At 45.4% G+C, this 24,838-nt stretch overlaps 2 protein-coding genes and 1 long non-coding RNA gene across 4 annotated transcripts in view; 1 reads left to right on the top strand and 2 right to left on the bottom strand.

Moving 5' to 3' along the window:
• Positions 1-24,101, bottom strand: part of LOC147755520 (uncharacterized) — a 31,986-nt gene extending 7,885 nt beyond the window's left edge. Inside the window, exons 1-3 of one of the 2 annotated variants that reach the window (XR_015329066.1) lie at positions 24,007-24,101; positions 4,731-4,965; positions 4,026-4,220 (exon numbers count right to left, since the gene is read on the bottom strand). This is a non-coding gene — a long non-coding RNA (uncharacterized LOC147755520). Of the gene's footprint in view, positions 1-4,025; positions 4,221-4,730; positions 4,966-17,553; positions 18,892-24,006 lie in introns of those variants that run through there. The other variant, XR_015329067.1, reaches the window with a different exon arrangement.
• On the bottom strand, positions 23,070-24,354 carry LOC147755519 (uncharacterized). Its single transcript, XM_086990916.1, has 3 exons — positions 24,248-24,354; positions 23,977-24,175; positions 23,070-23,519 (listed from the first exon to the last, which is right to left on the bottom strand). The coding sequence occupies exons 1-3, from the start codon at positions 24,334-24,336 to the stop codon at positions 23,265-23,267; spliced, it is 543 nt and encodes a 180-aa protein (XP_086847042.1). The 5' UTR covers positions 24,337-24,354; the 3' UTR covers positions 23,070-23,264.
• Positions 23,400-24,838, top strand: part of Mef2 (myocyte enhancer factor 2) — a 111,091-nt gene continuing 109,652 nt past the window's right edge. Inside the window, exon 1 of the mRNA XM_022806732.2 lies at positions 23,400-23,541. Coding sequence (XP_022662467.1) covers positions 23,475-23,541 — 67 coding nt within the window. The 5' untranslated portion in view covers positions 23,400-23,474. The remainder of the gene's footprint in view (positions 23,542-24,838) is intronic.

Here is a 24,838-nt window from a genome sequence, read left to right as displayed (position 1 = left end):
AAAAATTTGACACCGGCGGATTGGATGCGTGTCGGTTAACGTTTGAACGTTGGCTAGACGGAACAATATCGAGATCAGACGACGGTTACTGGGAATCGCACCTGGAAAATCAGTTCATTTGTCTGGAATTTGATTTTCTCATTGTAGACAGGTTGGTTTAACTTCCTGCGAAAAAAATTCCGTGATCGTCTTTTCACTCAGCCATGCTGGTTATATCAGTGAGCATGTAATTATGTAATTTGTTTTACGTGTGTACCTAATCAATCAGACATACACACACATATATATATATATATATATATATCCTTTCGACAGCGAGATTGCAGCCGTCTCCAATCAATAGATAACCGTTAAGATGCTTCTTTTGCCTTGTTTACCAACCATAAAGGTAAAAAACAACAAATATTCACAAACACAATATGGAAGAACTGCAGTGAACTCAACTAACAGAGGATAAAAGCTATACATTATATTTAGTGCCAAAAACATTTCATTTAATTTCTCTGTAAAGTTCTTCGAAAACAGAGAATGCGTATATATACTTCTGTTAGATTTATAAGGTTCGCAATTTGGCGTCAATGACGTTGCGGCTAGCCTGAACGTTAAGAGCAGATATTGAACGGGCTATAGCAGACGTGATTATCCGCAACAAACGATAATGTTCAACGTACAATAGACCCACATCGTGGCCTGACTCTGTCTCCTCCAGTAGCACTTACTCAGTGATTGGGCGGTATTTGGCCGGCTTGAGTGGTTTGTCCGATCGCACCCTCTGAACGAGACTGCCTACACTATGCATTCAGCTACAGACTACCCTAATGCAATGATCACTAGCTGCCCGATCTATGGCTCGCTCGCAGACGACCTACTGGCTATAGACTACTGATTACGGACAAGCGTCTACTTAACAAAAGTGCGTGCACGCGTGTATATGACTCGCGAGATAGAACGATTTCTGATTGCCTGTCCCGAGCCACTACTGTTTATTCGAAGAACTGCGTTTGGCTTTTCGGTGCATCTTTCGCCACCAGTACCGCCGCGTCAGAAGCAGTGAGTTGTTCGGAAGGAGCCAGTTCTCAGCGCTTCAGGTAAAGAGGCGTTAGTCGCCTGCTTCGAGGAGGTTGCTCCATACCACTGCCCCACTCGTTACGATGCAGGCGTTACTAGCGGGCGGCCGATGCATCAAAAAGGCTTCATGGACGACGCGGTAGTAGCGGAGGAGCATAGAACGAAGAGGTTCGCGTAGAAGCAATTGAGGCGACTTCCACCGGAGGGGTGGCCAGACGACAAATGGCTTGATAATTATCTTTGAGGAAATTCGCGGTATCGTAGAAAGCGGATTTTATATTTATATCGATCATTCATCATCGAATGACATTGTGGCATCGGTTAGTCTAAGGTCTGAGGATGATAATGCCTCTTTTATTTGTTCGGTTTCAGAAAGGCTAAACGTTAGTTGCTTCTTTGTTTTGCGTAAAGCACGTGTAAAGATGTATGTTCTATATCATCGTAGTGCCAGGTATCCCCGTAACACTTCCAGCTAGAGAGAATCAATTTAGACTACCACAACGACATTATTTATTAGTATACTGTTATGTAGCCAGTACTGATCGAATAGGTGAAGCTTAACATTTAGGAAGGATAACGTACAACTGTTCCATAACAAACTATATTTTCTTTAGTTCTTCAGAAATCGATATTAAATTCTAACTCATACAGACCCTTAGATATCTGTCCATAGGATAGTTCAATAACTTGCAAGTCTTATTGTTTTCATATCAAAATGACCACCAAGTTCCTTCTCAAAGGCAGATGATTTTGTTCAGTTCAGCTTAAATTACTTGAAAGACCTTCCAGCTCCCTCTTCTCCATGCAGAGAATATGTCACTGACGTCTGTTTTGCCTTGTCCTCGGAGTCCTTACATATTCCGCATGCTATAGAACGTATTCAATCCTTCTTATCTTCTCATCCCTTCCACCACCTCCAGTTATTGTAGTGCAGATTTTGAAAGGTTTGATTTCACCGTCCTGCGAAAAAAACGCACCTACCTCTATTATCTACCTACCCGTTATAACTAAAGCAGTCATATCCTCAAGCGAATTACTCGATCGCCTCTGCAATTGCAGCTTGCCACGGTCGTGCTGGTGACCGTTGTTCATTTGGCCGCGACAAGGCAAGACAGGTTTCGACAGAGAGGACAATATTACTGACGAAGACAAAACCACCCTCGTATAAGCAGTCAGCGCCTTCAGGCATCGAACCCCTCTCAGTGGGGAAGGTGGCATGACAGTATGTTTTATGTAGTAATGCAGTTATCATTATCAATGTTTTCCTTCGTACACCAATGTTATACCCCAGGCCACTTTTTCACCATAGGACCGCAGCTGCACTGTACTGAATGCGAAAGCGGATTAAAACAGCCGGTTATGGTCCAGGCTAAACGTTTTGTTGTAACTGGTTTTATATGCCTGTCTTCATTCGACTGTACGGGCCGACTACTTTTTTCCATTGGAGTTTGCGACCGCCCGGAAGAGGCAAAACAGAAGTTACGAAAGGGGGCCGCCGTCAATGCCACCCGTACGTAGAGGAAGCTTTAATGGGGTTTTACCCCAGCGGCGTCATTTTCCACTCTAGTCGCGCCCATGAGAAGTCCGTGAAAGAGACCGAGGTAGGGTGCGGTATCGAGCAGAGAAAGATGTAGTGACTGTTGAAAGGGCTGTCTGTGCTCGTGCGCTCCTCTTCGTGTGACCTCTCTATCGATAACCAAGTGGTGAGGTGCAATGTGCTGGCGAATGCAATTTCAAGCCCCTAGTTTACCGCCTTCCTCCCGTCGGTGCGATGTCTCACCTTAGACCAAAGCGGACCGCTGCCCCCAGTTAGGTCTCGATGGGACAGAGGGCCCACAGGACCACTATGACTGTTCGAATCTTTCCGTCTCTCGCCATCCAGTGTTTTATGTGCTATGTAATCAGCAGTCAGCCCAGCGCAGCCGACTGCAGACAACCCCTTCGAGGAAGGCTTTCAGGTATGCGGAGTTCTACAACCTGCGACTTACACCGATTGCAGACGAGCTGGCGAGGCCGCAGTGTGGTAGGAACGAGCCACAGCAATGTGTAAATGCATGACTGAAGAGAGATAGCATATGTATTCTTCTTGGGGGTCTTCGGGGATGGCAATGTGACAGTGTGGGAAGGGGTGACAACTGCGTGACTGGGGCTTAACGGGGCTGGGAAAGGGATTTTTAGATGGTGTGTTTAGGGAAATGCGCGACAGACCGTAGAAACTTAGCAAGTCAAGCATTCATTTGATATAGTGTACGCTCTCGTCTTGCCGTCGGTTGTTTTATCGATATTCTTAGTCGCCCGAAGCACCACGCGCAGAAGGGACTTTTGATAAGTTGGGAAGGGAGAGCCGTGTAGGTTGTCTGATTTGTTCGATGTTCACTCCGCAAGACTTCGACTCTACGGAGTGTGAGTGACAAAGGCGGACCCGATTAGAATGTTATAGGCTTATATGCTGCCGTTTGTAAATCATTTGAGAACAGCGAAAGATAGACTATTTTCCATTTTGCTAAGAACAATTAAAATTAAATACAGCATCTAAAACGTTATCTCTCCAGCATTATCAGTTTGACTCATCGGGTTTTTTGAATGGGGCAAAAAACATAAAAGAGTCCGATAAGCTTTGCTCGTAAGGTGCCTAACAAACCTTGAGGTTGCTTTGCTAGCTGGCCGTTTGAATCTAGTCGGCCGCTTGAAGCTAGGCGTAAGCAGCCGTTGTTACATTGTAAATAGTCTTTTTGCTGTGCAAGTATACAGCTATGCCTTTCCGTATGCGCATCATGTACAGTTGCTCAATTCACACAGGTATCCCTGTCCATAACGCACAAGTTCATCGAGCTTAAAGATCTTTGATGAAACTTGCTGACACCGAAAGATCGGCAATGACAAGACGAGATCTGATGAATAGTGAGCTACTATGCGGACATCGATGACGATACAGGTAGACTAGTACTTCCACTTACGTAACGGAGCTTTAAGAAGCTCCGGTTGAGCGAAACGAAATAAGACTAGAGGCCGATGTTAGTAAAGGCAGGGGGGATTAGTTCGCACTCTGTTTCAACAGCACCCTCGGTGCATGCCACGGACCGATGGAGGCCGCCTTTGTTGTCCACCTCCCAGAACATGGAGGTGCCGATAATTACAGGTTGAGTCGCCACCTGCAAATCAGGTGAACGCTTAGACGGATCACACAGTGATGTCAAGGCGCTATGTTCGGGAATAACAGGTAAGAGGATGGAACAGGTTCGCATTTGCTGAAAAGCCCGTTTCAAGTCATTAGCTTGAATACACGCTACCAAGACGACATACACATGTTTCGTAGCCCCGCCCATCGATACCTTAAATTTACTAGTACATAAACGACCACCGATAACGTGACTCGATAAAACACATGTCGTTATCGTTTTCTTTCCTTTGTCTTTAATTAATTTCATCAGACGAATTAACAGATCTGTCTTAGTGTCGTTTCTACTAATATAATTGTTAGGTTCTGAGCGTAGCAATACATTATGGCATAGAACTGATACTCGTCAAATGTTCAACTTTTATTTGATTTCTCAGTAACGAAGGTTTGCCCAATATGTTGTCAACAAGAATATGTTCAATGTCCGTATACTGCGTTATTGAACAGGTAATACGTTTCCTCAAAGAATCTGATCTGTGCCTACCTCTCATTGGCGTTTCCTAGAAACTCTTGTTTTCATGATAAGGCCGAGAATCGTCCAAGGCCATTTGCTTCAAAATCTATCCAAACCCCCTCCTTAACGTTTTGAAAGTCCAACTCTTCGTAACGACACAGCAGCCAGCAACCAAAGTGTGACCCTGGACAAAGTAGCATCTTCGCAACACCATCACTTTCTCATTCGCTGCCTAGCGAGACGTTGTGGTCTACCCTGTCATTACCTGGAAATGCCAAGGCCAGTCAGTAGGACACCCTAAATGTGTCATCTGTCCTGATTTGAGGTAGAAGACTGCACGTTACTGCTGGTAGGCAGAAACTTCAATCGTTAGGTGACAAGCTTTTGACGAACTAGTCGAACTTTTCAGCAGGCTGCAGCAGAGGGTATCCGCTAAAAGGAAACGAAGAGGCAAGATGCTCTACAGCGTTTGGCACCACAGGTTAGTACCACAACGCTGCACAGTAGCGGGGTATCAAAGTGAAGTTGTTATGAATAAGCTACATAAAAAACCAATCAGCAATTTCTACCAGGCGCATGTTTGGCTATTGCTGCTGCCATCTTTCTATTAACTTTCGCCGACAATCTACCGGATTCTCGGCCACCGTAGCTGGCACCGTAGCGGATACAGGTGCTATTGTTGCTGCGTTCAAATGGTAAAATGGGAACGCTAAGAGGTAATCAACTACTTATTTTCAACCAATCTGTCTGTCTCTATTTTTGTAGGAACATAGCTCAAATACATATTCTAGATCAGTGACAGAAACAAGCGATAACAGAAATGACGATGATAACCATTCAAAGAGCAGCCGCCGGCACAAGGTGACGTAACGAGCGAATTTACCAGGTTAGTATCAAGGCCAGGCGAAATGAATAAGTAACACTACATATAATAAGATAGAAAGCGGTAGATGGTCGGGTGGAACGCGTGAGGGCTACGCCATAGCCCGGTTAAGAACATAATGGACATTCGCCTTCAAATAACGAACAGGCGTGGGCTGACATAAAGAATGAGCCGCTGGAATGGTATATCTGTGTCGTGGAAATGCGGACGAGGTTCAACTAATTGGTAGATCTTTTGGGATGAGTATGTGTAGGTGTTAAGGAGAAGGATGTATTAAAGAACTAGCCCATATGCTGGACGCACTCGATGTGCCGTTATGTCTTGTTTATGGTCAGCGCGAGCAGTCGGTAGCGGATGAGCCACAGTTTCAACATAGGCGTCGGTGGAGTGGTGGTTTCAGTCAAATGACTGCGGATATTCCGCGTACATTATTATAATGTCCATGGGAGCCTGCTGCTTCGAACATGACAATGAAATTACACTCCTATTATATATATTTATTGTAAATTCGTTAGTATACCGTTGTTTTCAAATCTGTCAGATTGGATTGAGCCTAGTCAATATATGGTATTCAATGAAGAACTTGCATAATTCCTACCGCTACGCCTTCACATAAATCCGATTTCGTGCATTTTTCTCTTGTTTATTGTTTTCACATTCTGATCAAATCGACATTAAGTAACGTACAAGCAACCAGGTTACCTTTAATAAGCCAGCCTGCCTTCCTTCTGAGAATGCCTCTACCTCGAACAAAAAAATTCTTCCCATAGGTACGCATATGTCATCGGTCTATGAATGTTCCCAATACTTGCGTCCTTTTCGAGCCCATTGAGTGACTGTTTTTTTCATAAAAGTCTTGAGAAATGCATGAACAAACGACAGAACACAACACCTTGAACACTGGCCCTTGTTCTTAAGGTCTTGTCGGGCCTATGAATATATTCAACAGTTGTCAGGATTCGATATGGTTAAAGCTGTGCGATGCCAGTTTCACTAGGAAAACAACAACTTCGTCCGGAATGCCCGTGGCAGAGGCAAAGTGTGTGGGCGGCTCCACAGCCGCGATTGCGACGTTTGTAAAAATCACAAGCAAGACGCTGTGGAGCCGCCATCCTGCTGCCAGGAAAGGATTTTCTTTTTAGCTTTGTTTGCTGCGTCGCCAGACGTCCGGCTCCGGCTCACAAACAAATGAACTTTGACTAGGAACAGCGTACACAAGACGAAAGTCAAAGGGAGCAGGCCAGATACATCTAGCAATAGCAGAAGAAACGCAAAAGTATACTGATTTTCAGCGAATAAATTCAATAACGGTAACAACCTTCATCACCCTTATGCACTGCACGGGGAACGAACAGTTCAAAGGGCGCTAAACAGCCGAGTATGAGCGAGCTCAAACAAATAAATGAGGTGGTAGTGGACGTGTCCTATTGAATACACAGCCCTCAATGTACAAAGCAAGAAATATCTGTCTTTACTGCGACTTTAGTTGTTTCGGGTATTGCTGATGTTGGAGAAATTGTGACCATCGATGGTCGAAAAGCAATCGTCGTGGCAATACTGTACAATACAGTGATTTGTGACTGGTAACTTGAGTTTATCTATCATCAACTCATTTATATGGCTCGAAGAGTCGCTAATAATTTGAGAGAAGCGTGGCAATGCTGGCAGCGCCAATATACCGCTTACGTACCTTGTGGTACTTTTTGTGTCTCGTTGAGCCACAAACATATGATGATGACAGCGATGATGAGGTCGGTTCGTCTAGATAAAAGTGGACACCGATTCGCGGCAAGGACGTCTTGACAAACTTTTGTTTGTCTTAACACCGGAGCGAATTAGCGTTGGCTCTAAACTGATTTATCCGAAGAAGCTCGCGATGGTTGACTGTTTGTACCGCTTCCCAATTAACATTTGTGTGCCGCTGTCGCTTCGCGTGTCGAAGCAAACACCCATTTTATTTAGATCCGTCACGTAAACGTACGATTCCTGTTGTTGAATACGTATGACAAAAAATTTATCTCGGATCGATTCCCGGACCATTCTTGGCGAAGACAGTCAATAAAATTCGGCGCATTGTCTGATCTCTATAGCCCGGTCGTACAAATCTCGCAGGAGAGCTGCAAGGTTAGCGCCTTCCCCTGGGCAGAGTAAGACCCAACAAAGCAACGGCATACCTCTTCTTGAGACACCCGACACAGTCAACAGCCAAGTTTCAAAACTTGTAAGCGTGTACGGCTATGTTTCGAGACTTATAATAATGTAATCGAGACTATAGAAAACCATCTTAAACATGTCTATTCAATATGTGCACGTATATGTCGGGATGGAAGGTGTCAAGATGAACATAAACACTCTTCATGCCTGAAGAGCTAAATATAGTTTCTACATATGGTATTCATATGGCGTTCAGTCACTTCTCATGTAGTAAACAATTATCGATTATCGCAGCGATTATGACATTGAAGTTAAGACTCTGACAAGAAGTAAGTGAATTACCTCGTCAACAGCGGCCGCACCGCTGATTCTTGACATAGTACGTAATGCAACATACTTTGCGGGAAGACTTCTACTAGCGAGCTTATTTCCAAACGGCTTTCTTTTGTTTGTGATCATTTGTTTTCTTATGGTTCTATTACACCTAAGAAATGAAAAAAAAAACTGGGAAGTAGTCGAATAGCAGAGTACTCAGTCGAGATTTTACCTTTAGTTGAAGGATAAGCGTCTCAATCGATTCTCCTCCGCTTGGTGGTAACGACCGCATGCTACGTTAAGGACTGAGTAGGGCTAACGGCCAACTAAGCAAAACTTTAGATATACCTTAGCGAGTTCACTCTTCTTAATTATCTTCCTCCTTCATCCTACTGGCCTGTTAGACACAGTAAGACTGTGCATTTCCATTTACTGTCTCGTTAATGACCCTAGTTGCATTTCAAACCTGGAACCCGGATAGACGTACGTTCTAGCTATGTTGGATCATTGTAAAAGTTCCCAGCTAAATAATCAAGACAATCAAGATGCTGTTTTGATCCAGTCACGCGGTGACGACGATCGTGATGACTGTTCAGAGATGATTAAGACGCTCGACGATCCATATACAGGCAATTACTTTCATTGTGAAGTTTACCTAGAGTCAAACCTGTTGCCACCCTTAGCCTTAATAAATAATGATGAGATTGATGTCAAATCGTCGAACTATGACTGCTTGGGTTCAAAACAACTCTATTTTCTAAGCAATGTGTCTCGTTCTTTGGGCTGTTGATGGGCCTCGTTGTCAAAGCAAAACCGATCAGTGGTTCCGCTACTTTTCCAATTTCGAGTGACATTTTCCTACCACGAAGGCAGTGGACGCATTCTACCATACCATGGTAAAACCATGAGATTTCGTAGTTCATCGATAAACTTTCCAACCCGTTACTAATAGTAACGACTATGTTGAAAAATCTCACCCCGGCTCTATTCGATGTCCTCCTTTTCGTAAGGGCTTTCTTGGAACCCAGTTGAACGGAATACGCCCGTCTCATTCTGTACAGCGAATTAATATGCCTCTTACGAGTGCATGCTAGCTCACTGTATGAGGGTCATTGAAAGTACGTTGTCTATGTTTTTTATACGCGACTGCTCGTAGAAAACGACTGCATACACTGTCCAGGCAGGCAGACCGAATTGCCACTAACTATAAATAAATCAAATAAAAAGAAAACTATATATATATATATAACTCAAATAAGAAAATTTCCGTTCGAAATATGGGTACGTTTAGAGTTACCGATGAAAGGTAACCGACCGTTTTATGATAAGAAAATGAGTAAAAGCTAAGTACTAAGGCGGGTAATCTAGAAATATGGGTTTAGAAATCTAGAAAAAAAGACGGTATTAATGATTAGATGATAGAACCATAGCGTATCCCGTTTTAACTGAGTGAGACATCTGCCGGTCTAAACCTGCAAACTCGTCCACCGAATTAGCGCTAGCCATATCAAACTGTCAGAGGCAGATCTCGTTTGCGAGCATGACAATGTAACTCATGTCTATTTTTCATGTTGTAGCCGTCTGGCATCAAAATTAAGTCGATTTGTATAGCACAACACTGAGAAAACAATTTGGAGCTGCGCTATCTCATACAGCTGCATACAAAATTTACGATAATCTTTAACTACGAAGTCTATGACCGTCAACTTTGCGCATGTTGAACGGGGCCATGTTCTTGCAGACAGATTGACAGGTATATTAACACAGCTCAAGTTATTATGGACTTTCAGTATCGAATGCTTAGCGAAATTGCCGGGTAAGTTATCTGTAGAGTGGTGAAAATGCCGACGTTGATTCGATATAAGGCCATCCCCTGTTCCTATAGCTATCTCTTCAATTGCTCTTCACCCAAATTAATGTATAACTAATAATTAAATAATAAAATAAATAAATGAAAAATATGTAATTTGGAATAGTTCAGAAGCGGCGAACAGGAGCGCAACATTGCCAATTATAAAGCTTATCACTTTTTTTTTTTTACAAGCGTGAAGGTATCCTTGTAAGGATAACTGAATTTTTCTAGTAGGAAGCAAAGGAACTTATGTCGATATTAACTGAGTTTTTCGTTTAATGCTACGGCAACTACGATCACTCACCCGGGAACAGCTTGCGGCGGTGCCAAAGGCTTTTATCCTATACTTTCACTGAGTACTGACATGCATTAAGCGCGAACTGTCAATGGGGAATTAAAACAAAATAGACGGTGTTTCATGTCTGCGTACAATGTAGACAGCTAAGTTGATCGATTTGAGCTGCCATACACCCTATATGGTGCCTTTATTGTGTTCATCGTTTCGTCTGATCCTTGCGCCTCGACTCGCAGTAAACCATGACTTCATTTTCAATCGTTACGGCTCGTCACGGTAAGAATTGCTCGCAGCGATGACAAAAGTTCGTATGCTCTCTATTTCGCAGAGTTTCACCGTGACGCTGGCTAAAGCGTCACGTCGGTAGCTCAAATTGGGAGTTTTCTTTAGTGCTTCGGAAGAAGTGGCCACTGTTCAGTAACACGCTGCACTCGGAGGCAAAGAGAAAGAGTCGCTGTGGCAGCGAGAACCAAGCGATAAACAGAAATCCATTAAAAAGCGAGCCGGTCTTACCTACGTACGCAGCTTGGCCGGGGTGCCAATGCTGCCGCTGCGCGTTTCTGTTCTCTGCTTCAAAGGATAATTAGATTTGAATGAAAGCGTCGCCGAACCTGGTTTTCGAGAGGAGCTTCTTTGTAAACTAGCTGACGGGACGGCAAGAGTGCGAAGACAACACAGAAGATAAAAGGGAACAGGAGAGCCTGTAACAGTCAAGAAGGGGACTTTATCAAGGTGAGGTGAACTGGCTTGACTTCAGCCGAAGTTGCTCCTCTCCCACTTAGTCGTCGTTGCGTCGAGCAGGGCGGCAGCTGCAAGTGAGCTGAGCTCGAAACGTAGTGCAGATAGCAAAGATAGATTCTACAGTCCCAGATAACCCCTGTGTGGCTCGGGTGCTCGTCAAATGCTAGTTCTTTCTTAAGGTTAGCGCGCTCGGGAAAAACACATGGCTCTAAACTCTACATCTGTAATAGGCATATTGACCTGTTGATTAAATAGAAGATATATTAAAATTTAAGAAAATTAGATAGATTCAAGAATAGCGTTTTGCTAAGCCCAGCCGATGCAATTGTCGACGCCACTCCATTTGACGGCCACATGTTGTTTAGACATAGTTGTCGCCCTAGCATGCGGTAACTTTACTGATAGTTTCCGCTAGCCCGAGTGTAGTTTTGGCGTCCGATTGTCTATGACAAGCGCAAATACATATCGTTCTAATTACTTCGACACTGGAACTATCTTTTATTATGTCCCCATTAAGTTGATGGGGGTACGATGTATATCGCGTAGATGATCAGTCCGTTACGTGCCCGTATAATATCATACGCTGAGTCTGCTGTTTACTTAAATGCCATACACCAATAAAAATATCTTCTGCACATTTGCGCCCGTCTGCAATGTGTAAGCGTAAATATAACACAAAATTATTGACGATCTGAAGAGTATGAACGGATGTACATAGATATTGCGTTCTAATTGTCTCTAAAGACTTCAATTTCCTTTATTAATAACCTGTCTCCGTCAACTCTATCGGCCATTATCATTCATTTTTATTCCGAAATACTAACTCATCAGTAATGGGTATATGTTTATCGATATACATTATTTTTCTCGAAATATTCTTTCCTTTGGTTTGCTGTCCGTAATGAATAGCGACTCGTTGTCAATATGGCGGCAACGGTCTTTCTCATTTTGTGCACTGAGCGAATGCAACGCATAGGTATATGGATAAGGATAGATGCTCTCTGTCATTCCTTCCTATATGTGCATTTCCCCTTCTATCTTTCCGATACGTCATCTTTTGGAGCGTTGGACGGTCAGATGCATCTGTCATACTTGTGATACGCTATAGTTGATCAAATCGACCGTCGAGCAGACGATCCCAGGGTGTCGCTCGCCCTTTTCGGAGCGGATTCGGTGTAAACTGCCCTTTTTCGCCCCCTGGACGATGGGGTTCTCTTTCTATCGTGTTCTTATTCCTGCAGCTTGGCCGACCGGTCACTACCATAGAACGAAGCGGCAGCTCGCCGCCGATGGTATTCTCTAAACGCCACAGTGCCTCATTTCTCCACACTATACCTGTAGGATGGAACGTCTGAAGGACACTGGAGACATCAATGCCCGTGCCCTCTCTTTGCCAAGCCTACAAAGAAGCAAATGGCAGTTTTTCGCTAATGCTATACACAGGGAGAAGGCAAAAAAGAGAGAGAAATAGGACAACAAGGACAGATATTTCAATAGGTCGGTAGTACAACTAGAGCATCGCAAACAATTGACTTTGCATTGTTGCCCACACTGGCGATGGCTATGCACTAGCCAACGCAGTGCCTCTCGCCCTTTTCCGCAGCAAATCCAACACTCGCGGGTGATTCGCGCTACACACTCATTGCACAGGATCGGCGGCAGTTAGTACATCGGTCCCCCTTTGTCCTTTACTACCTAACACACGATTGTATGCTCTCTATTTGAGCGCGAGCAGTCGTGCTTCGTTCTTGGTTATGCGCAGTCCAGAGGCTAAGCGTCTGGAGTTCGATGTCCGATAATCCAGCATTGATATACGGTCGGATAATTACAACTGACGACGATCAGCCCGAACGACGAGAGACCGACACAGAGGAATAGCGAGAGGGGGAAATCGAGAGTGAGGGTGCAAGAGAAAGATTGAAGGCAGAATTAATGTACGACAGTTGAGAAATACAGTCCCTCTGACCGGACCCCGGGTAGAGAAGATACCCGCCAGTGGCTGTAAGGATTACTCTGTGGTAAGTGTGCGCTTTCTGCAGGGTCCCCATGCGTGCCTATATCTAGTGGCGGCGGTAATAGGAGGACACGCAGAGCAGATACACATGCGCACACAGACATTTCGGAGGCGTCAATGTCTTGTACCGGCTTCGAATGGCTGGCGCCAGTTTCGTATGTTAGAAGAGGAATTGCGGCCCGGGGGCTAGAAGGAGGCGGTATAAGGCTGGCTAACGGGTAGAACGGAGGGCTGTCAAAGCGAAGCTAACCAAACCGAGAGGGCGAAGCAGCAAGAGGAGTGGGGAAGCAGGCACCCTCCACCTAGACACCGGGGAATAGTCCGGACACCAACATCGTACAGTAGGTTGACTTCTCCAGCGCCCCCCGCGTCTACGTTAGCTGGGAGCAGGATTGGATGAAGCGGTTCATAGGTAGAGGATTTTGTCATCGGACAAGGGTCGGGGGAACGATATCATTAAAATGTAATTAACCTGTTGTCGTGCCTGTACAGGCACGACACCTTCGGCGGGTGAGTGTCTCCGTACGTTACCTACGCTGCTGCTTCTCTGATGCAGCGGTACAAGGCGCAAGTAAACTCTCTTCGGTGTTAACGCTATCCCCACAGAGGCTGACTGGGGCTATTAAAAAAGCTGCTAGCGATTGCTAGACTTGTGACTGCACCTAGTGGCGCTGAAGTGAGAGGATCCTGCGGCGAAAACGTGGTTTGAAAAGGGCCGGTTGAACTAGGCAAAGCCAAAGCACCTTGTCATAGGTGCGATGCTCTAATGACAGTAGGGGGTTGAAAGATTGCCATTTGTGGAGTGTATAGGCCGCGGCGAAGCTTGAGTGGTGTCCCCGGTTCCTCGGATGGCCGGTGCGCCGCTTCAAGCTGCACTTTAAACAGCAGCAACATCCGCAGCAGGAACAGTAGAAGCCAGTAAGCCTGATAATGTGGCTGCTTGGGATTGTACTGCTTCATATGCCATCGTAATCCCTGTTGATGCTGCCCTATCTGCATCGATTTCAGTTTCAACAATGTTCTTCTGGTTTCTATCCTCTATAGAATAACAGACTTTTACATCAGCGGTCGAGCACGCGGTTTAGTGATGTTGTACGAGTGGCGGCACCTGTTCTACCTCCGTAAGCTCCGGCTAAGAGAAAAATGTTGCGGGAACTGCAGCAGAGCTGTTTCTGCTTGTTGCCATGAGTCATACGTTCTACCCAACGTTGCACTTCCTTCTCGTATTATTATATATATATATAGACAGAATAGTGACAACCTCTTGGTCACCATCTTACAATCCTGTAGTACACCTCCACACCTCCGGTACAGCGATGCACTGTCTTTTATTGTATGTAGTAACAAACAGCAGCTAGGTCGTCGTTGTTGTTGTTGTTGCTGCTGCTGCTGCTGCTGACGATGATGATGACGATGATGACGACGACGACGACGATGATGATGTTTATTATTACCACTATGGTAATGGTTATGATGACGATGATGATGATGATGTCGTGATCGTGGTCGTGGTCGTGGTCGTGGTCGTGATGAGGCTTCGTCTCCTTTCGGCAATCGCTTTCCGCAGCCGAAAGCCGACGTCGTTACTGACTGCCATCGTCGTGCAGGGTACTAGAGCCGAATACGACGAGGGCGTTTGTTCCCTTGCTTGCCAGGTGACGGCGACAACAAACGCACAACGCAGCGCCCATTCAACCACTTGCCCTTCCTTGCATGTCCTCGTCAGAGACAGCCCCTTATTTTGCTGTTGCTAAAGCTACTTTTACTACTACAACTCCAACTGCTGCAACTACGTCCTAATGGTGTATATTATAGCTTTGCCCAGGACAGCCACCAGTCGGGAACCAGTTACAAGCAGACCCAGCTCTTTCCTTCGGATTCCTAATCTCCCCTCGTTTGCCCCATCGTGTGGTAAATGGTGGATGTTGGCTGGCACATCCACACAACCACGCACCTCCTTCATAAGTATCTTAGTCAGTCTTGAGGCCTGCAGACACCGCAGATATTCACATTGCCGTTGAGACTCGCCGGTGCAAGTTTCCATCTGGCAGGCAACAGGTAAACAGCGAACATGTGCTTACGTGCTGCTGAAGATGTGTTGCTAGGTAGGCCTGCTCACGCATGATATGCACATGAGCCTGCAAGTGCTCGCACATGCTGAGACACCGTCTCCCTATGTAGCGTTTGTCATACGGATATTGTCTCTTTGCCGCAGTGTTTGCGGTCCTTTCCGACACCCATTATGAAGCACCGCACCATCGAACGACAGCGGCTAGGGTCTGAGGCAATCCTAAAGGTGGAGGTATTTTTACCGAAGATGAACAACCCAGCTGCGTGTGGGTCTGAAGTGCCACTGCTAGTTCTTGCCTGAAGCTCCCAACTAACGCAGCTGATGAAGCGAGATTGAAAGAGGCGAAGGGGTTAGATAGAACAGCCATATAGGCCTGCAGGAAACAAGGCGGGGAAAGTGAGAAGAGGGTCTATTAAGGACGCAGACCATAACAGATAATGTTCGCTGGTATAACCATTGAAAGAGGATGTTGCAGCCAAATACTAGTTGATTCTAACCGATCTGCCAAAGAAGACAACACTAGTAATTTGTTGTTGTAGTAGTTGTTGTCGTTATTATTATTATTATTGTTGTTGTGTGGGAAATGTAAGAAGCACTTCAACAACCACAGGAACGTATGAAACATATAGCAAATCTTAGAATTTCGTGTAGTTATAAATTACTCCTTGGCAGGAGTTGAAAGAAACTGGGTTTGGTAAAGAATCTAGACAACTTTTCTTACTTGTAGTAATAAATAGATTTCCCGCGGTGTCAGACGCTAGCGGCACGTATAGGCTTAAAAGTGTCGAAATCAATCTAGTGTAAAAGAAAGAAGTAGACTTTGACCTTTTTATTAGAATTTGGAAATTGGGTTTAGCTAAAACATTACCCTTTAAACCTGTGAAACATGAAAAATTATAAAATTACTATGTATCTCTCAGCACTTTGATGATCCTAAAAATTTTCACGCCAACCTCTACGGCGTCATCTCTACGGTGCTACGGTGCCAATCTCTGCTCACGCTGCTTTTTCGGTCCATATATATGTCACAGACGTATCTTCCCGCTACTTCGTTACTCAACTCAGTCGATCACATTGTATAGCTGCATAGGCTTTGACAAACCAATTTATCGCGTTCTATCATATGTAGGATTGCACAGAACTGCAAATAAAGAAGGGACATGATCCTGACGCTTGACGAACAGTAATCCCAAACCAGGATTTAGAACTATTTTCAAACACATTAATCTAATTTGTGCCCGCCTATGTATAAGTTATATGAGATAGAGCCTAACATCAAGAAAGTTAAGATATATACGCTACTAGATCGTATCATTTAATTAATTTAAGCCTGGGATTAGCGCTCCGATATAGATGTACGATAGGTTCTTTATCAATCGTGAGTCAGGAGTTGAACGTGACTGACACAGACGCCACAGGTCATGTATCGCCCTATCTATAGAACGTCCGCTATCACCAAACTGCGGCCAAGACGCCACGCAGTTGCTGACGCGGCATTCCACTTAGATCTACTACTTTTACTGGAACTCAGGCAACACGATCGATTGTAAAATGTCCTTAACTTCGTCCGCTGGCGGACCTCTGCGACTCTGGTCCATCCAGTCATGCGTCCGATGGACCAAGGCACGGAAAGCTCTCTGACTGTAGGTCGTTTGATCTTTTGTCAAAACTCCTACCCATTCGGCTACTACCGAGTAATCCTTAGTTAAGTTAGTCGCAATATTTGCAAACCTCACGCGTATACGGAAGACAACGTCATGTGTACGGCGACGACGCTATCATATGCAATTGTTGCCGGGTAACTTCGCCGGGCGTGATGAGATCGTCGTTGTTGAATACTGTTTCACCTCGTAAGGTTCAATTTGACAAAGATTAACGATTTACTTTTGAGAAACGAGGACTAAGTGCATCTAAAGTGCTTCCGTGCTTAAAGGGTTTGAGTATATTGCTTCGGTTTTGAATTAGGCACTTTTTAATGGCCTTGTCAAAAGCCGGCCAAATTCGTAATACAGATCCGCAACGTAAACACGCTAGATATCGCCAAGAAGATATAGGCAAGGGTAAGTTTTTCCGGGCGAAAAGGACACAGACAGAAATTATAATAGATGAAATTTAGCATAATTGATCTAAACATCCTCCAGTCATCTCGCCATTTTGGAATTATATGGAATTAGATTATGCCCTACTATTGTTTAGAAACCACGACTAAACCATTAACATAGCGATTATCGAGAATTTATGTTAGTTAGTACATTCTTTTGTTGTTTCCTTGCAAACGACGCGTAGAGTTAGCCATTCTTGTAAGTAAACCTCTGACAGCGGTATACTTATGCCCTAGCAATGCAATGTCTCGTAGTAAGTAGATGACAAATCCTCGTATGATACCAATCAATGACCCTTCATTGCTCCAACTGAATAATATTGTGTATCAGATATACACATTTAAAAAAACAAAGTTTCACCGCATCGAACGTATCTATCAGATTAATATTGTATTTGTTAAATCACAAACAGAAGTTTATACGTACGCATTCAGTAAAGCTGAACACTATCCGGTTGCTGTACAATATTATCCAGACACGTGGTAACGATTAAGTCTTCCTGAAACTCGGCGCCAGTTACCGTTCACTATTGAAACTAAAAATTTGTGGCATTTCACTCCAAGCAAAAAATCGGTAAAACTAGGCACCTTGCAGGACCTTTCTACGCCAAACGTATTCGTTCCATAGCACTAAGGAGATGTCCGAAACAATGGCCAACGGCAGTAACGCACAAAGGCTCATTTCTAAAACAAAGGACTATACAAAGCCAAGCCATGGCCTGTAGCGTTGGGGATGGAAGCTTCGAACACTCTTAGACAAAGATTAGAGATAATTAGTTGTTTGCATTTAATCACATTTGTTGTGCAATAAATGTCCTTGGCGGGGCTTTAACCAGCTACCAGCGGCTAATTTAAAGCCCGTGCTTGAACCGTCTAAGCCATTAGATATTGCATGTGCGACCCATACGCCTACGCGAAACAGTCTCATTTCAGTGGAAAAAAAGACGAGCTCCTTCTTACTACCGTCACTATTACTACACTTACATTTGGAGGACACGTTAAAGATGTCTGACTTCATTCGACATCTACGCTACATATCGGCACCGGGGGGGGCTGTTCTAGAAAAAAAATAACGGAAAGTCAAAGCGCTCAAAGCGGATTTCAAGTTTATTCCTTCATTTCTCTATCGGTGCGCACCTTTCCTACTGGAAATCATATAGCGGTGCATTGATCCCCTGGCCGAAATCTCTGAGTAATCTCCAAAAATCGTTCACGTCACACGTTCTATTCGCTGATTACTTGAATTCACCTTCTTTGTTTTTTTTTCCCGTCTAAAAGACCCAAAATTGCCGGTCAGATCTCACCAGAATGGCAAAGATTGGTGTTGATAAGCGTACCAGGGAGAACAGTCGGTGTCAAGGCAGTAGCGATATTTGGTCAACAGACTCCGAAGGTCCGTCGTCGATCCTAACACAGTGAATAGCAATAGACGCACTGTTGTGGCGGATCGAGCAAGGAAACGTGTCTGATAAAAGCACAGATTCATGGAATTCCTTCCTTTACCGGAATCTCTTTTTCGTTCTTTCGCTTTCTGGCTGTTTTGAACGCCGCACGGTAACGTGACGGGACACGCAATGACTAGTACGTACTCAGGACGTACGGGGCTGAGGAAAACATGTCTGGCCCATCTGAACCTTCCCTTGTGACCACTGAGGTTCTAGACGCTGAAACGCATGACTCAGAAGAATGTCAGGCAGACCGATCCTACGAAGCAAATCAGAGTAGAGGCAACTGGGTGAGTGAGCGAAATCCAACGAATCCTCCACCTTTTACTACCTCTACGACTACTTGTGCAACGACTACCACATTTAGATGGAATGGCCGATTTGAAGGTATATGGATCATAGGTCACCGAAGAAGAGTCGTTGAACCGCTCAGCTATTATAATTTTTTTCGTTCAAATTTAAAAAAAAACCGAAGGGATGCCACAGCAGCAGGGAAACTCAATTGGGGATCTCAAAGATTACCTGGCCTTTGGCAAAGAGTTGTGACTTATCTTGACTAAAATACGAGAGAGGAAGTGGCAGGACGCGAATACAGAAGGAGAGCAAATGCTGTAGATAAGACCCGAGTAGAAGACAGGCGTTTCCTTAAATTCTACACTTTCCCGAAGACGTTCCAAACACATCAAAAGCAAGCATTGCCCTATATATGACGAACATGATAGGAGCTTTTTACGATGATATCGTTTATAGTTTTATCTCGAAGTAAAGATAAAAGCTATCCATGCATTGATAAAAATGAAGCATAGGTTTGCTTACTAGTGAGCTATCGGTAGAGAATATTGTGTGACACCGTCGCCATTATGACTGCCGTTCCATTCAGCAGAGGGGCATTCGGGGCTGATATTATGTTAGGACTGTGGATTAATCTTAGGGTTAATATCAATGAAAAGGCAATTTTACTGAAGCATGTCGTTGGGCGCGTTTTGGCGTTAAGAAGGACTCATTTATGATTACTTATAGGATTATAGATGACATAATCCAATTATTATCGCTTTTGTATCTTCCTGCAATATATTTTTATTGTATGTTATAAACTTCTGTATTCGCTAGTCAGCTAATCGAGGTAAGTGCATGTAGCTACGCTATAAAATGTATTAAAAACGATTTCGCTTTTTTTTTCGCGAAAAAAGGATCAGCTTATATTCTAGAACTCGTGAGCAGAATTCAAAGCTTTCGAATTATCGTCGACTCACTTGGCTCTCTGTTGGCGTCAAGTATACCCAATGAGTTTTCCTTTAACCACACGAGCAGCTCGGCTAAACGTAATTGTTAGCTACCGTAGCATTTACATTTACAATTTAGCCTTCAACAAAAATATATAATACAGTGAATAACGAGCATAGTCCAACCCCTTCATCTGCTGTTCCAAATTGGAGGACTCTTGGGGGATGCGTTGTGCATAAGTCGACAGCTTCGTTGCCGTACATTTATCCAGTGTTGCAATCACCATCCAATGTCCTCTGTTGTCGTTTGTCGTTGCCGCGGTCCTCTGTTGCGCAGTCCATTCGTACGTAAACGTCCCCTCAAAGGTTAACTTGAGGTTAGGATACGTCTCAAGCGGTTAGACAGACCGCGAGCTCGGTCGCAGTTTGCTTGACGGCCCTTTACCTTTTACTCTACACAGAGAGACGGTGTATCGATCACCTGGCAGAAGAGTGCAACCGGGCTTAGTAAAAGCTACGATCTTTGACGGACATCGACCCGATAGTTGAAGAGGTTAGGGCTGGACAGATGCAGAACGATCGTTCGCTACTATTATCAATGCAAGGTTTTAATAAATACACGTACCCGTACGCTTTGCGGTCCTTCTGAAGTTCGAGATCGCATTTGTTGGTTCTTCAATGGTAGCTTTCGAAACATTTCGAAACCCAATTTCGTGAAAAACGCTATTTGTGCTATCTAGCGGTAGTTCCGCAATTACCAATAATAGAGCAGCGGCCGTTGAGCCTTCACAACCCCGACGCAATACCGACGCCGCTGGCGCAATGTTCCGCAGGATCCTTGCCGCCCTTAACGAATATTGAAGGGGAGCGAATATTGGATGCTTTTGTTGCCAGTAACATGCAGCCAGCATCCAGACGAGAGGATGTTTCACTATCGTTATACTTCTACACTATTGGGAAGCGAAAAAAGGATAGCTCTAAGACGTTTCTGCGTTTGTAGTTGTAACGCCGTAATCGATAACTACGCCATGAGCTGCATAGACTAGCTAGCAAGTGACCAAAGATTTACAGGCAAGTACTTAGTTATCTCTTACCTCGCTTGAATGACACACATGTTTGTAGGCAAATTTATGTGCGTTGGCGGGCTCAAACCGGCAGCGCCCGCCTTTATCGTCGTTGTACAATCGAAATTACAATAACAATGATAATAATCTAAACCAGATATAGTAATACACGGCAAAAATTTCCACAGCAGCAGCAGCGCCATTACATACATCATTCCCATCGCCACTTACTGCAAGTCCCAACACCGGTGGGACCAAAACAGATAGTGGTGATGATGGTGGCGTGCATGCTGCTGATGGCATCGGTGTCGCTTGTTACATTAGAGGAAAGAACGGAGAAGAACATCGAAAATATGCATTGACCCCCAAGCTGCTCGTACAGTCCGGCTTTGGCGACGGCCACAGCAGTGAGTGCCTAGCGGATTTCTTCTCAACCGGAGAGCGAACAACAACAATCTGCGCTGCTATCGCCATAGCACCACCGCAGACGCTCCTAATTTCGCTGCCGCCGCCGCCGCCGACGCTGGTCTCGCGGCGCCTACGACGAGCGCGTGCGTCAACCAGTGTCTCAGCTTTCCCCGCCGCCGCTGCCGCAGACTCGACCAAACGCAAACAGACGTCCGCCACAGCCGCGATGGCGCAGTCGTTCCGGCGGTTGCAGGCTGCTGTCTCGGTGAAACCGCGCGCAGACGTTTTCACGGCCGAGCCGCTGTCGTCAGTCTCTCTACCGTTTCCCCCTACAACATAGACTCACTAATATCCCGCTGCTGCTGTATTCGCTAATGTTAGCGACGTTCAACGGCCACTGGAATGATCGGTGTCCGTTAGCCCTCACTGCTGCTGGCGTTGCTATTCCACAATCGCCTGTGGGACGGGCGTCGCAGGGAAACATATGACTCGAGTAGCTTTGCTAATGGAGACGGCTTTCGTGGTATCGGCACTGCCGCTGCCACCGTTCGCCCCCTCTTTCTGCCTCTCGGCCTGTGCAACTGTTCGCTAGACGAGGGCCTGTGCGAGGGTTCACCGCTGCTGACAGCAGCGTTGTTGCAACAATAAGGAGTCGTCTGGCGTTGTTGAAACAACGTTGAATGTAGTAAAAAGCAAGAGAAAGACAAAAAAGAGATATCTGACGGGCAATGGACGAAAAGACAGATAGATTATGGTCGAGTTGAGGGACAGGGCCAGTTGTGTTTAGACGGATTGAATAGACCGAGGTGACGGTCGCTGGCTCTAGCTCGTCCTGCGCTTTGTGTACATTCCCGGCCACATACTTGAGAACGACAGCGACTCAGGGAATCAGGAAGAGAGAGAGAGAGAGAGAGAGAGAGAGAGAGAGAGACGGAGAGAAAGCGAGAGACAGAACAGGGGTTAGGTAAAAACAGAAACAAAGTAAGTACGGACGAGCCAAAATCCACCCATAGAGATCACTCGAAAGAAACGTGCTGGCTTGCCCCGAGCCTACGAGGTCTTTCCGCCCGAGTCTACTACGTTAAATCAGTGTCTTTGTGAAGGTGTCCGTGGCGTTGTCGTACGGTCGAGTGTTGAGCACTCCACAGCCGCATAATTGGCCATCGTTATGTGATAGTAGGAGTGAGTGCGATACGTTTGAAAGTCGAGCTCGTTTACGGAGATGGTGCTGATACTATTGGACTACTGCCGCTGCGGATGGTGGTCGCTGTCGTCGTCATAACGGCGATGGCGGCTATAGTGCTAATAGCGGGTAAGCAAGAGTCTTTCGCGTGAACGATTTAGCGTATAAATTACGGTGTACATTTTTGCTTGAGCTAGCTAGCTAGCAGGCCGGCCAGTCAACGACGAGCTGATCATAATAATAGCACAGTACACACAAGAAACGGTGAGCCGACGAACGCACTGGATAGCGCACGAAAAATCGGAAAACACAAAAAGGCTAGGTCACGGGCAACCCAACGGGAAAAAACCGATGATATCGTAGCTAATGTCTAGGGCAGTATAAAGGGATTGTTTTATCGAAATCTACCTGCTAACGTCGAATAGTATGTATGTATGTATGTGTGTGTCTTAGCGTTTTTACGTAAGCGTTTGCATGGGGGCATGAAAAAGCTAAGCAAACAGATTTTGTCCCTCTTTTTCGTTGAGTTGGTGCATAAGAAAGGCAACATCAGAAACTAGCCGCAGTGCGCGAGAATCGAACGAAGCGTTATTGTCGCTAGTATTTACGAAGTGCAAAAGTTACGTCTTCGGTAAGCTTTATTCACAGCAGTGTTTATCAACATTGTGGTAACGGTGAGGTCGAAGTTCAGCAGAGAAACCTGCGACTTTGACTGAGCTTCAGCTCGTTAATTCAACCCAGGAGTACTATTTTGCTGTTCTGGTTATTTTTTACACGTGTTTGTGCTCTTTTTAAGCAGAGGTGCTTCTAAATCGTTAACGGGGTCGTCGAGGCTGCCGAGTGTACGTTCCGTTGTAGACTGGATAGAGAAATTGTGCTCGACTGTGGCCTGTGCGATCGAAGGCTGTGATTCCGTTCGGTGATTTTAGCGTTGAATCTCGGATGCGTGCTGTGCATTCGGCTGCATTTCGATTTTTATTAGTTTCGTTCTGTGCTGAGTGGGTGTACGCTTTTGGTCCGCGTAGATGCACGACTGGAGTGCCCTCGCGAAGGTGACCCGGATTCAGGACCTTCTGGTGCGAAGGACCAACGGTAAGATAAACAATTACAATCATAATGGGGAGAAAGCTAAGGTCAATTAATCGACAGCCTTTCTTTTGCTGATAACGGTGCTGTGTACCGATGTGGACGAAATGATAGCGGTGCTGATCCAAGCGATAACAGCCATGCCAATCAACGAAAACACAGACAAAACTCCGATCATGCAATAATGAACGAACAAAAACCAGTCAGCGGCAATGTCATGTTAGTAAGTATAACCCAAGGGAGCATAAGCACTGGTAAACACAACGCCATAGGCTACCGTTAACGTCAATCTCTTGCCAAGACCAGCCCTGCTTTAAGAAAACTATCATAACTACAATTGTATGGAAAATGATAAAAGCTGGCTTCTGTGTAGCCGACGAGAAGATAGACCTCAAAATGAAAAACAATCCACAGACGGAATACACTAGTAAAGCGACAGACCTGTAAGCGCTGCTGCTCTGAAGTATTTACCGGATTGTATTGTGCGGAACAATATATAGGTAACAGGACAAATGCTACGACTTCTCCGCCGTTGATGGCAGGCAGTTGATTCCGGTTGGGTGTCCGTCCTTCCATCTCTGCGTCCAGCCGCCGCCCTATTTGTTCTAGTGTGCAGCCTGTTTGGCAGCTGCAGTCGCCCCTGCAAGTGAACTAGCTATTAAACGAACGACATAGTTATGTCGCTCGTTCAGTTGAGTGCAGTGATACTGACCGGAGATGGACGAAAAAACTCTCTTGTCTGTATCGCAACGGCAGCCGCGAGGAATACGAGGGACGAGAGTTGACAGCATGGCCACCCATGGGGGAATGGTGTAGACATCATTCAGCCAGTCCATTGCTAGTGCAGAAGGCTAGCGGTCCCTCGCTTTCGACTGTCAGGATGGGCAATGTTTGTTGCTTGGGGGCGGTGGTGCCGTCTACCGGGCAGAATCACTCACTCCGGCTGGGCTGCCCCGTAGGGCTCGGCTCGCCAGTCGTCGCTGCGCCGACCTAAGCGTTGTTGATGTTACAAAGACCGCTTTTACTCATTCTATTCGCTGCTACGGTGGAGTCTCTCTCGGCTAGCCTGGTCCACAGTAGCGCAGCGTCACAGGGACGAGCAACAAATAACGGCAACCAAGGTCGCAGTACCGTTTGTCACCCTCAAAAGAGATCACAGTATCTCCATCGGCTCGTCCGCCCGTTACTGGTCGACGCTGTTACAGTTTTAGGCGCTTTCGGTTGACGATCGGTGGCATTGGCGGCTGACGCAGGCTGCTGGCAGAACGGTCGATAACGGTCAAATAGCATCATGTTGTTTTCA

The sequence above is a fragment of the Varroa destructor genome, unplaced genomic scaffold (genome assembly GCF_002443255.2).
Source record: "Varroa destructor unplaced genomic scaffold, Vdes_3.0 BEIS01000005.1, whole genome shotgun sequence".
Taxonomy (NCBI): Eukaryota; Metazoa; Arthropoda; class Arachnida; order Mesostigmata; family Varroidae; genus Varroa; species Varroa destructor.
Note: the sequence above shows the minus strand (reverse complement) of the source record. Positions and strands in the feature narration are given on the sequence as shown.

Excerpts from the sequence above, each read along its gene's own strand:
- LOC147755519 (XM_086990916.1), bottom strand. The coding sequence starts at position 24,336 with ATGGGTGGCCATGCTGTCAACTCTCGTCCCTCGTATTCCTCGCGGCTG. Across the intron at positions 24,176-24,247 it reads AGTTTTTTCGTCCATCTCCG|GGGCGACTGCAGCTGCCAAA; the intron begins GTCAGTATCACT and ends GTTCACTTGCAG. Across the intron at positions 23,520-23,976 it reads CAGAGCAGCAGCGCTTACAG|GTCCTGAATCCGGGTCACCT; the intron begins GTCTGTCGCTTT and ends TCGCACCAGAAG.